Genomic DNA, 16,354 nt, shown 5'->3' on the forward strand with positions numbered 1-16,354 from the left:
GAAAATGTTTACTGAGGAATGCACATTAAGCCAACATCTCCATTTATAGTGAATCCACTGACTTTAAAGTTGATATGCTGTTAATATGATACAAGCATAAGTTGCAGGGCCTTTGGCTTTAGATTAGCCTGAAATTGGGTAGGAGGAAAAGCAGCATTCAGACTTGTTAGTGTTTATTGATAACACATGATCTGCAATAAGTAGCAATACAAGTATCATCTCACGTGGTCAGATCATGTCTACAGGAAGCCAACTACTCAAAATTGTTAACCCAAGTATATAAGAGCAGAGACATGGCTTTGCAATAATAAAAAGTCCGTCTAGTTAACAGAAATTTTGATCAAAACATTTATTCCTTTGCATATGATTTACTTGGTGCAAGAACTAGTTCCCTGAAGGTCTGAGCAACAGGAGTTCCAATATGATGAACATTCAAGGTCAATAACAAACATTTGATTTGAACTATTCAAAATTAGTAGTGTTCATTTAAACCACAATTTTACGTGGTTACATCACCTGCCATTAAAATATAACAGCTAAGTATGGTGTAATGTAAGAAAACTAAACTTTAGTTCAACAGAATAAAGAAGCTTTTGTTAAAATGTTTCTGTGAGTAACCATTAACTGACACATTGTTTGGCTACACTGTGATAAATGTGTCTGAACTGGGCATTGGTACCTGGTGCAGACACACAGTGGTGAGTTAGCACTTTGTACACCTGTACTTCATATCCACAGGGCTTTCATTATATGCTAAGACTGAGATGATTTCCTCCATCTGAGTTTAAACAAATCAGCAGTTAGTCAGTGGTCTAACTTTCAAGAGACTACATTACTTACTATTTTACTGCAAAAACAGCAAAGTTATGATGGAAATATTCTCACTTGCTACCAAGATGAAAGAACACAATGAATTGGAAAGGCTGAAATGAGTTATGCAATCCATACCATAAAATGACATAATTTCTCCCCACCCCATTAACTTCATCCTCTTAAATTTAGCCATTCAAAGAATTCTTGGCATTACATTTGGAAAGGGAATGATTTAATGGGACAAAGAAAATGAACAGTTGTGGAAATGCAGAGGTTTCTCTCACACAGACAGGATCCACAATATTCAGATCCAACTGGTATCAAGGATAATTGGCTCAGCATTCACAGTGGAGTAATGATCAAACATATATCCTTACTGCCTTAAACTTTACACCTCATGGCTCAATTCAAGATTTTGCCTTTGCCAGTCTTGAATTTTGAGATAGAGAAGTGCATTTGATTTACGTAATACTTGGCTGAAGTACTTTATGATTTTCACCAATGCCCCTCCCATCACACACTCCCCAGACCTGCAAAAAACTGCAAATTATAGAAGTCAGGAGTGCTATTGATAACATGCAGATAAATCCAATTTAGTAACTGACAATATACAGAAAATAATGGGTCAACCATATAAATTTCTCTCAGCCCTCAGATTATTGGTACCAATCCATTAAATAAAGCTCCATAATACTCATACGAGTGATGTGCAACCACAAACCTATGTGTACTTCTGAAGTACTCTCAATCCTCCAAAGACATTGCTTAACTAAGCCAAAACAGGCTTCTTACTCACCCATCTTCTTGATTTGTACCACCACTCACAAACTTACAGGTCCCCAGCTCTGAACTTTCTCCCTCTCTGCAACACCATTTTGCAAATACCTTCCCCAAGTGCGCCTGTCCACGTAAGTTTTTAAACCCCATGATGAACATTTTCTCATATTAAACAGGTACTATATTAATGCAAATAGACTGGGTAAGCTTCACTGTAGAGTATATAATGGACGTGCCACTTACATAGAAGGGAAACTGTTAGATAGAAGCATGTGAGCATTTTAAACAAGAGCTTCTTCCGCCTGAGAATGCTTGTAAACTATTTTTCTAAATCAGGCTACAAAGGTAAGCAACCAGGTGGATCTAACATGTATTACAGTGCCTGAAAAATTTGTTTACACAATACAGGCAGATAAATGTACAAAAGGCAACACTTATTTTTATAGCAACTACAAATTATAGAAATTGCTAGATGCAATTATTAATTTTCTGTGCAATTCCTTTTCAACTACAATCTGAAACAAGTAAATTAATTTAAGGTTTCTTCTCATATCTCAACATTCACCCTTGACATTAAACCCAAGCAGCAAATGGTGACACCAGTGTAAAACTGGAATGGGGAATGGAGCTGGTGCCAGAAATGGCAGGATAATGATCATGGGTTTCAGACCTCCTGCTCCTGAGATTGGCGATCTAGGATACAGGGCTCCCTCCTGCACTCTCAACACATTTTCCACTCCATTACTGACTCCCTTTCCTGCTCCTCCTACAAACTGTTATTCTGAATGATTCCCACTTCACTTTCCTTCAATATTACTGCCAGCACCACATTTGACTTATCTTCAAAATTGTCCCCAGCACCTCACCAGTCTTCATCACCTACAAATGGTCTACTTCCATCTCTTATTTTTCCTCTTAATGGCAAGGCATCTCGCACCCTATTTGAATCCCTCCTGTCTGGCCACCTCCTACCATTATCACTTCAGCTCATGATAGCAAGGAATGCAATACTGTTCCAAAACATCTGAATTGGCAATAGACACCTCCTTACAACACTAAAGAAACCTGACTAAAGATGGTGATATCTCCTGTGAACATGACAGAGCTACTTTAGGTGTTCTTGACCTCCCTTCATTGCTTGCCTGAGCCAAACCACCCTTTTCCAATCTTCCTGTGTTGACCAGCTCCACTGCACCACCTTCATTAGTCCCATACCCACCTTGGAATACAGCCACAGCATCACCAACAATATATTCCTTCTTCCTGTTCAGAGGTTCTCTGTGGTTCCTTCCTTTATACATCAAAGATGAACTTTTGATCCCTCAATCCACCTCATCATGGCCCTTGCACTTTAGATTATTTACCTGCATTGCACTCTCTCTGGAGCAGCAACGCTATCTTCTGCATTCTGTTTTCTTTTTACTACCTCGATGTACTAATGTATGGCTTGATCTGCCTGGATGGCATGCAAACAAAAGCTTTTCACTGTATCTCAGTACTTGTGACAATAATAAACCAATGCCTTACAGTATACATTTTGGCACGAGATAATATCATGCACAGACATGAGATCAGCTTCCACATGCCTATTACTCAGAGCCAGTGTTCTCCCCCCTACCACCCTCCAACAGCTTCTCATTCTTTAACTTCTCCATGCTGTCGGGTTGCTTGCCCAGCACCTGATCATGGCTTTCTCCAGCTGAAGACTGGGACATCCAAGTGGATGGTCTTCAGCACTGGGTGATGTGTGTTACCCCAATCACCAATTCCTCCCTTCTTCCCATCACAGTCTCGACCCAGCACAGAGCATCCACAACCGTGACAACGTTTTTGAACCATGATATGGATAGAAATGAGTTCTCCGTTGCAAAGGCAAATGCACAATTTTGTGATTTTCCACAAGGACTTCTGGAATCAAATTTCCAATGCAGAACTCCAATGCAAATCTTAGTACACTGCAGATTCAGTGCATACCACAGTGCAAATGCTTCTATAATAATAGCTTCTGCATTATAAAACCTGTGGTTAGTAATGCTTCAACACAATTTCACATGTTGAAGAAGGGCTGTGTTGGAGTTGGAGGCCTTTTTTGGGAGAGGGAGGTGAGGAATGAGTAGGACTCATTGCAAGACACAAACTGCTGGAGGAATTCAGTGGGTTAGGCAGCGTCTGTGGAGGGAAACGGACAGATGATGTTTCAGGTCAAGACTGGATTGATAGATAGAGGGAAGATAGCCAGTGTAAAAGGGTGGAGGAAAGGGGTGGAGCAAGACCCAGCAGGCGACAGGTGGATCCAGGTGAGGAGGAGTGATAGGCAGATGTGGAGGGGAGTTGTGGAAATAGCACCAGAAGCTGGGAGGTGATAGGTGGAGGCAACAAAGGGCTGAAGACCAAAGGACCAGTGCCAGTTTGGTGTGACGCTACAAAAGGTCCAAAACATCAAAAGCACTAGATTCAGCAGCTCGGGTTATTGTGTATGCACAAAATCCTCTCTGATCTCCCATCATGGTTGGAAGGAGAAGGGGGAGTTTGGAAGCTGAGGGGAGGCAAGAGAATGAGGAGCACACGTTGGTGGTCCTCTTTTAGCAAAGCAAGGACCTGCTTCCATTTTTAAGGACATACACCCGTCATGACACCCACGGCACAGAGAATAGTGCCAGCATTGCAGAAGAGATCCAATGCATACAAAGAACACAACTGGGTTCAGAAGTTGATCGGTGCAGGAAAATCTCAAGATATGCAATTAAACTTCCCACCTCATATATCACTCCATGACCAATACTTCCATTATAACAACTTGTTCTTTTCCTGGGAAAGGTTTCTTTTGTATTCCAATTGACTTTTGTTTGACTATCTCCCATTTTCTGTGTATTATCTAACCTAATAATTTTTCTTTTCAATTTGACACAAATTTCCTTTCCCCCTTATTTTAATCTTATTGGGTAGCTACCAGCTTTGGCAAATTAAGGAGAAGAAAGGAAGAACTGGATGTGAAAACACTGCAAGAGTTGAATTAAGAACTGTATAAATACATCTTTTAAAGCTATTTTAGATTTAGGTTTCCAGAAATCTTTTGTTTTACCTCTAATATATTTTGCCTGCTGCTCTATATCAAGGGTACTATTCCTCACAGCCCATATCCAAAAGAAATTTAGATTTCCCATTAATCCCAATGCGTTGAAGTTTCTTCTAAGCCTCCCTTCAGATAAACATATGGAGCTCCACAACATTAAAATCTAGATTATTCAGACTCCATATGGTCCATTGCATAATCATACTTCCATGATCCAAATGGCAAAGCAACCAAATGTAAGCCCAGGGCATTGTGCACCACGCAGAATAGGCTTTACACAAGGAAAAGCCTTTCTTTCAAATGCTCTTGCAGGTTGGCAGACTGGTAGTGATGGCAAGGTGGATACAGCAAAATTAAGAGCAGGGGCAAAGGGGCGAGAAGGTGGGGGCTTCACTACTGAGGGCAAAGGGTAAATCAGAGGAATACTTTGTAAGTATATTACTTAAAGGGTGCCCAGTGCCAAATTTCAGTGGGTCAGGGTGGGTGGCCCTTTCCTCAGGAAGTCCCCTTTTAAGTGATGCTGAAGCTCAATTCTTTAGGAGTTGCCCGCACTGTGCATCAGCCAACCATTGACAAAACTCCCAAAGGAATATCCAGGCATGTGTTGCACATTGTCAGACATTACTGCAGGCCCAGATTCTTTTGTACATTAATCCAGCAGACATACAGAGGGCTTGGGAAGAAAATTAGAAATGCATTGAGTTTTCAGTTTTTCATTGAAATTGAATCAAGCAACATAGAAAATACAGCACTCTACAATCCAGTCTCTACGTATGCAGTTTTATGGTATGAAACACAAGACTTTCACGGCTACAAGACTTCACAAGAACGTTTTTGAGTGCAGTCACTGTTAAAATGTAGAAACATGACAGTCAGTTTCAAAATGGCAAAGTCTCGCAAACGGCAATGTGCAAGTGTTCAGTAATCTGCTTAGCAATGTTGATCAAGGGATAAACCAAGTCATCAGCTCCCACCCTGCTTTGCAGTGCATCCATGGGATCCTTAATGTCTTTTGTGGAGGCAAATGGAACCTTGGTTTAAGGTCTTACTTAAAGCAGCTCCTCTGATAATACAGCATTCTCTTGGTACTGCAATAAAGCATCAGCTTAGATTTTGCCTTCAAAGCCCCAAACTGGAATTTGAACCTTTAATTTTCTCACTCAGAAGCAAACATGGCAACCTTCACGAGCTAAATGAAGCTGACCCTTCAAATGTAGGGACCAGTTGTTAAGCTTAAATCCACAAATCTATTCATTTGCATCCTCTCTCAAATTGCTCATTCTAACTAAACATATTAAAAGATTACCAAGGCTCAAACAGGCATCATTGAATGTCTAGCTAAGCATTTAGTCAGTTTGCCCCACCCACTATGTGTGTGACCTCTCAAAGTTGGAACACCTGCCCCAAATGAAAAGACATCCAATTACTCGAAAATGGAATCAATGAAGACCACACTCACTCAAAAGTTCCTCAAAGAAAATACCATTCCAGTTATAACATAAACACATTCATAAATCCCTGTTTAAAAACTTATGGGTCACAATGCAGGTCAAATTCATTTAGCAAACTACACCTGTATTCAGCCCAAAGCATAGAATTTCCATTCCCCACAGCAGGATGCCCTTTACAGACACAGAGTTATCCAATTAGAGATAATTAGTGTTGGATTAACATTTTCTATGGGGTGTTCATTGGGGAATGAATTGAAACTGCCCAAACTCATTTCACTTATGATCTGTAAAGCTGCTGTTAGCAGCTGAGAACAGAATTCAATAAATTTGGGCTGCACTCAAACTCAAGTCCCAAGAAGCAAAAGGACATTTCCTAATGCACTGTTGCATGGCTGCCAACGTCTAGTCCATAAAGTTCTGACGTTTATGTTCCGCATGAACGGGGAATATAAAAGAGACTCGATCTTGCATATGAATCTGTAATTTTCTTTGGGTGGTTCAGTGACAGTCAAAAGTGGGTTTAAATCTCAATGCAATATTAAAAGAAAATTATTGAAGCTGATGCTTCAGTGTGTATAGAGGAAATTTGTACAGTTGGAGGTGCCAGGCTGAATATTGCATTAAACCACTCAAGTAGACTTTAAAGCATCCAAAAGCAAAATACTGCAAATGTTGGAAATCTGAAATAAGAAAGGCTCTGATGAAAGATTATTGACCCAGAACATTTACTTGTGTATCTCTCTCCCTCCCACCCCCCACAGATGCTGCTTGACCTGCTGAGTACTTCCAACGTTTTTGGTTTTATTTTAAAGAATCCATAGCAAGTTGGTCCAAGTCCTGGTCATTATTCCTCAGCCAAAACTATCTAAACTGATAAAGTGGCAGGTTGCTACTTACAGCTCCTTGCAGTGCTATGGGATGTACTGTGGAAGCACATCTGTGGTGAAAGCCAATTTATTTTCTATAAACGTATTTCAATACAGATGATAACTTATGCCAAGATGAACAAGATTTATTCCTGAACCATATCACTCGGCAGGCCGATATTTGACTTTCATCCCAACCTCTCTTTTTCTTTGTCCATTTGTTACATTTACAGTATCATTGAGGGATTATCCACTGTATTTCATACATCTGATGGGGCTCTTTACCAGTTTCCAGTATTTACACAAGTTCTTTGTGATTTGAAGGAAGACAGCAGACAGACAGTGCACAAAGGACTGTAAAATGGCAGTAAACAATACAGAGAGAGGGACCGAGTATGATGTACTGGAAGGAACAGAAGGCAACCTTGACATGATTAAGAGTTTATGCTTGTAGCTTCTTCAACAATCTAGTACAGTTGATTGTAGCATGGATTGAATGGTCCCAGTTTGAGTCTCCACTCTGCAGTGAGTTAGTTGATGTTATTTCGAAAAGCAGCTGAGGTGCTGCAAGGACCTCAGTGTTGCTGAATTAGACAGAAAATGACCAGGGACCCATTCTTCATTGGTATCCAATTAACACTGCTAGAAATCGGTCACAAGCCTGTCAGGTGGAAACAGGATTGGACTTGACAGTTTTCCCCCCACCTGCTCACAAAATGGTGACTCGCGATGTCCCTCTCCATGTTTGATGCTTAACAAAGGGGTTCTGCTGTTCTAGAGCTGAATCCCAACAACTGCCAATGCTTTCAGGCTAGGGAGGATGATGACACGTCTGAAATATGCATTTAAACCAACATCCTGCCTCCGATTTGGGGTATTTCCTCAGGTGCTCATCCTACCCTAGTGTGGATGGGAGGGTTTGGGGGCAGGGGTGGGAAAATCACAAAGCCTCACTTTCAGCTGACATCCTTACATTTGAGGGAGGAGACACAAGAGACTGCAGGTGCTGGAATCTGGAGCAACACACAAGATGCTGGAGGAACTCAGAAGGCCAGGCAACATCAATGGAGAGAAATCAACAGTCGATGTTTCGGGTCGAGACCTTTCCCCTGGACTGATGAAAGGTCTCGACCTGAAATGTTGACTGTCCGTTTCCCTCCATCAATGCTGCCCGACCTGCTGAGTTCCTCCAGCACCTTGTGTGTTGCTCCTTGCGTTTCAACCTCAGGAATTTTCTGCAAGATCAGAAGCAGGAATCCTGACTGATTTCATGTTCCACTCTTTACAGAAGTGAGATTAGCTGCAACACCCTCTGCTGTTACTCCAGATGTGATCAGCCCAGGATGAAAGCTTGGAGCCTTCCAATCTAAGTCACTGAATGGATTTACCGATCTACCCAGGAACTCTTCCTCCATTTTTAATGCAGCTTAACAACCCACTCATGAAGCCTTGTGTCCTTGTTTTTGTATTAATCTTGGAATAATTAGGAACAATGAAAGCCAGGGTTCCAGCCCCATTAAACTGCTATTATCAATACACTGAGTTAAGAAGCAAGTAACCCTGCTGATTGACACCGAAGAGATCTTTTGAGTAGCATGGATAAGTATGAACATTTTATCTGTACCTAACCAATGTTGAAGAAAACCTACACTGGCAGTATTGATGATTCCTGCCCCAGTGTGAACACAAGTACTGGCAATGGTCCAAGCAACTCAGTATTTCTTTCGATACTTAGATTCAGTTCTTGATGCAGTCTTTAGAAGGTGAACAGAAAAAACATTACAGCGAGAGTTGTGGTTTTTATTAAATACAGTATTTCTATTCATAAGGGAGTCACTTAAAAGAAAACAGCATGTATCAGAATTCAGAGCACTTCAAATATTGAGTGACAGATTGCTGGACATGGGCAGATTTCCCCTACATGGCCCAATATACTTCATCTGCAGGCTGATTTTTAATCCTTTTTCAGAAATGATGCATTTGAAATCAGCATCATATTTTCCTGATTTACAGAATAAAGTGTGTACAACAAGCCATCCCCGGATAATGAACAGGTTCCATTTTTTTTTTACAGATATCCATAATTCGCAAGTCAGAAAATGCACAAAAAATACTCAATATGTTAACCACACCTCCATGGTATTGTAATGAATGGCAACCAAAGCACATAAAATGGATAAGAAAGTGCATTACTGAAAATGGAGGGGGGGGGGGTGGGAAGGTAGGGGGAAAAAAGAGAGAGAGAGATCTGCCAATCGTGGAAATGAACTATGTACATACTTCAGACCTTTGAATTTAATAATGTTATGGGAACTTGTTCTTATGTAGGGGTGTCCCTAAGTTGGGTATTTTTCACCAGGGGACAGTTTGTAACTGAAAAAACCTGATCTGTATTTCATCTTGAAGAAGCAATAATCAGTCACAATCCTCCCCCCCGCCCCCACCACCCCCCCATTAGCCCATTAGATGCTGGATAATATTTTCTCTGATAGTTCAGTGGAGAATTGTGCTGTTACGTAAACCATGTGAGCCTCTCATGAACACCACCTTCTTTTACACTACAATGGCTGATATACCTTCAGCTGCCCAAGTCACATTCTCTGCAAAATTGTTCTCTAAATTCCTCTGCCTTTGAGCCTTTTTATTTAAGCCCTCACTTTGGCCAAGTGTTTTAATCACCCCTCCCAATCTCTCCTGCTTTGATTTGGTGTCTGGCTGCCCTCACTCCTGTGTGACACACCCCAAGATGTTTTGCCATTCAATAGGAAATGCATACCATTGTCAAAAATGTAACTATCACAATCAATGGTGACATTTTGACACTTAACAGGAGAAGATACCGAATTTCAAACAAGTTCACATGGGGTGGGGAAAGGGATTGAGAAGTGACTGAATGTAAACAAAAAGAGTAGATCAATTGGAAATTTATTGGCTGTCATTACTCTGTATGAACTGATTGCTCCAAATTCTGTGGAAATTCTGTTGGCCACATGGTCCTTCCAAGCTGCCTCCCATATCTTTGCCTACATCAAACCCGAAGGAAGCTTGGGAAAGAGACTGTAGATTCAAATCAGCAAGCAGAATAAAAAGAAATGGAAATGTACACAAATATATCAGGCTAGGCATAAAATCCCTGAAACCAAGGTCATTTTGTGAAGTGAGGAGCAAAAGAGAAAGATTTCTCCCAAGATCCCTGTGAGTAGAGGCTTTACCCAAGTGTTAAACTGGGACATACCGACTTCAACTCCCAGACGCAGTGCGCCGAAGAGGATCATCACTCGAGCAGGCTAGTTACAGTCACGGCTAAAGGGGGGGCTAAAGGTAACCCAGAGTTCCTGTTCCTCATCAGCACTGAACACAGCAGCACAGTGGTGCTGCTAGTAGAGCCGTTGCCTTGCAGCACCAGAGACCTGGGTTCAATCCTGACCTTTGTCTGTGTGGAGTTTGTACATTCTCCATGACTGTATGGGTTTCCTCCCACATCCCAAGGACATGGGTTGGCAAGTTAATTGGCCGCTGTAAATTGCCGCTAGTGTGTCGGTAAGTGGTAGAATCTGGAGGAAATTATTGAAAAAGTGGGGAGAATTTAAAAAAAAGGGGTTAATTTAGGATTAGTGTAAATGGGTGGCTGATACTCTGAATCTAAGAGGATTGAAGGGCCGTTTCCATGCTGTACCTCTCTATGACTCTATGGCTGCCATTATTGTATAATGCAGATGATGTTCACAAGGGATGAAATGTACATACGTGCCAAATTCAGGACTGTGCTCATCCCCTGCAGAATACACCACTGAGTGAGTTCATGTGTGACCAAGTACTGGAAGACTGTCACTGTGTATATCTACAACTATCAATAATATAATTTCTGGGGGCAAGGGAGGGCAATAAAGTTGCTGAATTACTGGCGATCAATGCAAGCTTCACCTACAAAGTCATAGAATTATACATTATGGAAAGAGGCCCTTCAGCCCAACGCCTCCAATGCTGACTAAGATGCCTTCCTGAGCTAGTCCCATTTGCCTGCATTTGGCCCATATCCCTCAAAACATCTATCATCCATGAACCTGTCCAAATATCTTTTAAATGTCATTTAACCTCTATCACTTCCTCTGGCAGCTCGTTCCATATACCCACCACCCTCTGTGTGAAAAATCTTCCCTTCAGGTCCCCTTTAAATCTTTCCCCTCTCACCTTAAACCCATGCCCTCTAGTTTTAGACTCCCCTACCATGGGGAAAAGACTGATCATCCACCTTATCTATGCCCCTCATTATAAACCTCTATAAAGTCACCCCTCAGTCTCCTTCACTCCAGGGAAAACAGTAACACTTTGCAGGAATCAATGCATGTGTGTAATTGGGCAGCAAATGCAACCACACAAACATTGGGCCTTGCAGCAGCTGCCCTTCCTCACCTTCTAATGTAGTCAGGGCTAAATTCAAAATGTGCAAGCAGCTGCTGATCACTGAACAGTCAAGTGTGTGGCAGTTGTTATGTGCTGATGAATGGCCTTTACAAACAATATTATTTCTCTTCAGCTCCTGGCTAAACACAGTGCACAACTTTAGCTTGTGTTGACCTGAACAGAAATAATTTTAGTTACCAGCCACAAGAAACAAAAAGGCAATGTATTGTTTCCAACGAACATGACAAAGGGCTGCAAATACTTGAATCTCCAATACATGGAATCACAGCCCAAAGTCACCCCTCACCTCCTGCTGCCCATCTTTATGTATTTATTCTTATTCCCATTCCTTTCTTCTGCTCACTCTTTCTGCTTTTGCACCTGAATTTACTGCCCCCCCCCCCCCCAACAAACTTCCTTCAGGTTTTACACAAGCAAAGGTCTACAGCAGGGAGACAGTTTGGAAGGACCATGTGACCAATAGGATTTCCATGGAATCTGGAGCAAACAGTTCAGGCAGGACAAAGATAGCCAACAAATTTCCAATTACTCGATGCTCTTTTTCCACATTCAGTCATTTGTCATGCCTTCCTCCCAAGCTCATATGAATATTCAAAGTTCAGTATTTTCTCTTGTTAGAATTCAAAATTTTATCACTGATGATCAGCTGGGAACAATAGCCATTTTTTCCACTTGGGTTCAGTTAAAAGGGTGTACCTCTGACAAAGAAGGGTGGGTACTCCTGAAACATCTACATCTGTGCTCCCTCCATCAAAGTCACCAGACAAGGACAAGTAGGAACATTGAGGCCGGGCAGAGCAACAGCTAACACCCAGCCAAATTGGAGTCAACTGCAGGAAGATAAATTCAGATAGCATGGTGATGTAGCAGACAGTGCTGTTGCCTCACAGCTCCAAACATCCAGGTTCGATCCTGACCTTGGCCGGGCTGCCTGTGTGAAGTTTGCACATTGTCTCTGTGGTCCTGTGGATTTCCCCCGGTATTCTGGTTTCCTCCCACATACCAAAGACATGGCAATAAGTTAGTTGGCTACAGCTAATTAGCCCTTAGTGGAGGTTAGTGATAAATGAGTCACAGGGGAGTTGATGGCCATGTGTGAGAGAATAGGTTGCAGGAGAATAGGGAAATAAAGGGAGAGAATAGGACAGCTCTGAAAGGAGTGCCCGAGGCTGAAAGGCCTTCTGTGTCACAATAAATAAGGTTTTTCTTTATCCATATGGTTCAAAAACATGACATGAAAAGAATATCATATAGAAAGGCCAGCTATGAGCACACAAGGCCAATTGTTCAACATAGTGTTACAGAACCATTAAGAAACATTCATAATTATCCATATGAACAACAGACATTGATACCACATTTGAAGTCTAAGTTGGCACTTCAGCTCAATAGGAAGATGCAAATTTTATTTCTTGGCTGAGATATTAAACAGCTAGTTTTAAACATCTGTCCCTCGGGTGGAAATTAAGCATGATACAATTTTGAAGAGCAAGGAGTCCTCCCTAATGTCCTGGCCAATATTTGTCCTCATGACAACATCACTAAAACAAACAAACAATCTGCTGGAGGATCTCAGCGGGTCAACAGCATCTTGGGGTTGGGTGGGTGGGAGAGGAACTACTGACATTTTAGGTCAAAGCCTTGCATCTGATCCTTAAGAAGTCAAATGTCAACAAATCCCCCCTCCCCTTCACCCCCCTCCTTCAACACAGATGCTACTCGACCCAGTGAGTTCCTCCAGCAGATTGTTTTGTACTCGAGATCCCAGCACTGGCAATCTCTTGTGTCTTCACTAAAACAAATTAGCTGCTCCCTATCACATTGCCATTTGTGGAAACTTGCTGCATGAAAAAAGTGGCAGATGTGCAACAGAAATTATACTTCAGTGGGCTGTGAATGGCACTATACAAATAGAAGTTTTTTTTTTCCCCTTTTGTATACAGCCATTGTACCATTGGTTAGTTTGCCTACAAATGTTCTGGTCTATTCATACCAAATGGGTGAGTACTGAATGTGACAATGGATTAGATGTGTAAATGTACCACTGTACTAATAAGCAGAACAGTTTCAATTTTTGTTTTCTTTGCTGATCCCTGCTGACCTCATCTCAGCCAGGGCAGCTGTTGACTGCAAAGTGACATCAATCCTGCAGAGATCAGGAGGAAAAAGTCCCACAATTTCTACTCCAGAACACCATGGAATCTCTCCATACACTAGACAAACAAAAGCACAAGGTAGGACTGTGATCCTTCCAGTTTTACTGTCTGCTGCTCACTAAAACCTCAGACAGGCAAGTCATTTGGAAGTGACACTGGGAGATCGTTTGTGAATGTAAGCTCCAACAAGAGTCCGTGTCCCAAGGACAGCAGTGGGTCAAAACCTGGTGAGATCAGCCATTAGTCTGTTCTCATTCTTTGGATTAACTGACCCAAAATGGAGTTTTGTTCTTAAAATGTTTGATAATAAGTGAGACATAGCGTGAATTCTGAGTGTGCCTGATTGAGCTGGAAGTGACCTCCTCCATGATCACTTCTTTCACAGAGTGCACAGCCCAGGCTTTGGACCCATCACAAGCTTTGTCCTTTCTTTACATTACTGCTAGAAGCTGCAGAGTGGCACTGTTCTTGTGAAATGATGCATCCCCAAAGTATCAGCAGAGGCTGATTTGCTGGAACCTAACAGTTCCCAAGTACCAGTCACTGTGAAGGATTACAACAAGTATGCACAGCCTACTTTCTGACATCACTAACCTTGACTCTTCACCCTAAAATTCAGAGCAGAGCAGCAACTGGTATTATTCAGGAACCAGCAAATCAGAAATAGGAGGATAAAAAACACTCTGGCTGGATACCTTATTAATGTTCGCCATTTAATGATATCATGGATAACACAAATGGTTTTAGCATCCGTCTTGGAGCAGCACGGTTACAGAAATTAGTTAGGCTTCAAACTAACAAATGCTCTCTGGTGACCCCTGCTGGAATGTGGGGGCAAGATGGGATTGCATTGCACTTGACCTACCACCCGGGAAGGTGAACAACAGCCCCTGGGTGATAGGGCAGATAGCTATTCTCTGGAGCACAGGGTCCCCACAAATACCATCATCTTTAGCTGGGAATGGAGGAGAAAAGTGAGAAAGGGGGAAAAGGTGGATGTTTTCAAAAGTAGTATCAGAGATTTATCTGTTCACTTTTGCTCAATAAAATTAATGGAGTCTGTAGCTTTAAGGGCATTGCTTAGCTGGGAGAACCGGCCTTTATCAGTCCTTTGGCTGCACCATCAATAAATCAGCTTTCTCAAAAATACTTTGCATAAAAAAATTAAGTGCCTAAATCTGAGGGGAAACATTAAAAAATGTTTTATAACATTGAAAGCAAAGAAGTGCTATTGTTTTTAAATAATCAAAACATTAAAAACTCACTAATTAAGGCTGCAAAATTGATTCCCAACCAGCTATGGGAGAAGGCGAGGGGAGAAAGACCGCCACCTTGTGTCTGCCTGGCATTTGTGCGGTCTCGCTGGCAAAGAGAGGCAAGAACACACAGACAGGATGGTTGCTCAGCCAGCCAAGTGAGTGCATCCTGCCAGGTACAAATTGGGTAACATCCATCCTTCTAATCTCATGAAACACTTCGAATCTAACAGACAACTTTCACTGATCACATCACAAATAGTAACGTTATTATCTACATGCAAGAAATATCATAAACTGACCTAAATCTACCCAATGATGCAAATCTAAATGCATTGTCGCCGCTAAACACAAGGCTAATCGTTAACGAGATCCCAGGTGATGCTATTAAGTCGTATCTATGGCCACGGAATTGTGTGGATAAATATTATTTAATTATGCCTTCACTGAAGCGAAATGACCCAAAGACATCACTACCTCCTTACCCCATCCCCAAGGTTATTTCTACCCGCTTCTCCCAAACTTTCAGTTCTACCAACTAATTACTAGCACTACAGGTTCACCTAATAATTCACTTCACTTTTCAACGAAATGGAAAAACTGCTTAAAGCAACTCGGGGCCACTGATGTTTCACCCCGTTTTCAAATTCCTTGCAAAATATTAAACGTGCAGAATTTCCCCGGATAATTATGGGTCGGGTTTACGGTGCAACTCATCATAAAGAATGTCAAATCCCATGTCATTAACTTTCTTCCCCTCAATGCAGCGGTCACCTGAAGTACAACTTACCCTCGTTAGCTGGGTAATTCCGGGCGGCATTGCTAGTGAGGATGAAGTGGAGTAAAGGATAAATCCATCGGTGGAGAGCCATTTTAGTCCGCCAGAGTCTGCATCCCTTCTTTAAAGTTACTGAGCGCTTAATAGAAAGAGAGAGAGAGCTGGAAGCCGCCGAACTGCGGAAGGAGGCACTAGAAACGTCTCGGCTGTCAATCACACGCCAGCAAACAGAGCTGCCTCTCCACTACTACCTTAAAGGGACAACACCCCCTGCCCCCAGCGGTGGCACAAGAGCCATGGCAACATTACAGGGCGTCCGGATTTCAGAAACGCAGTGCACATATAAGGGAAAACTAGATAAGTACATGGGCATTGTGAAACGGAGTTGAAATATAAGGGTTACATGGGGCATAACGTCTAGAACAGAGTTGTAGGGCTGATGGTTTAGTTCTGTGATGTAAATTCGATGCATTCTATGCTTTTGGCTTGGTCATCCTGTAAATTATTCAATAAATAGCTCTTCATTCCCAACCTTTTTAATATATAAGTCTTACTTTCCTTATCGGTTATTGCACTCTGTGGGGGTCACAATCAAACGTCTCGTTTACTCTTCCCCATCCTAATAACTTTAATGCAAGAATGTTAAGACTGCCTAAATCAATTTGATTTACAAATTGATGGGCTGCGTTGTCAGATTATCTTTGAACATTGGAAAATACTGACGAACCAGCATCACAATTAGAACCTTTCCTAGAGTGT

At 41.8% G+C, this 16,354-nt stretch overlaps 1 protein-coding gene across 1 annotated transcript in view; it reads right to left on the bottom strand.

Moving 5' to 3' along the window:
* Positions 1-15,913, bottom strand: part of LOC127571176 (ephrin type-A receptor 3-like) — a 281,826-nt gene extending 265,913 nt beyond the window's left edge. Inside the window, exon 1 of the mRNA XM_052017293.1 lies at positions 15,608-15,913. Within this exon, the coding sequence (XP_051873253.1) occupies positions 15,608-15,689 (82 nt within the window). The 5' untranslated portion in view covers positions 15,690-15,913. The remainder of the gene's footprint in view (positions 1-15,607) is intronic.
* Between the last annotated feature and the right edge of the window lie 441 nt (positions 15,914-16,354).

The sequence above is a fragment of the Pristis pectinata genome, chromosome 6 (genome assembly GCF_009764475.1).
Source record: "Pristis pectinata isolate sPriPec2 chromosome 6, sPriPec2.1.pri, whole genome shotgun sequence".
NCBI classification, from domain to species: Eukaryota; Metazoa; Chordata; class Chondrichthyes; order Rhinopristiformes; family Pristidae; genus Pristis; species Pristis pectinata.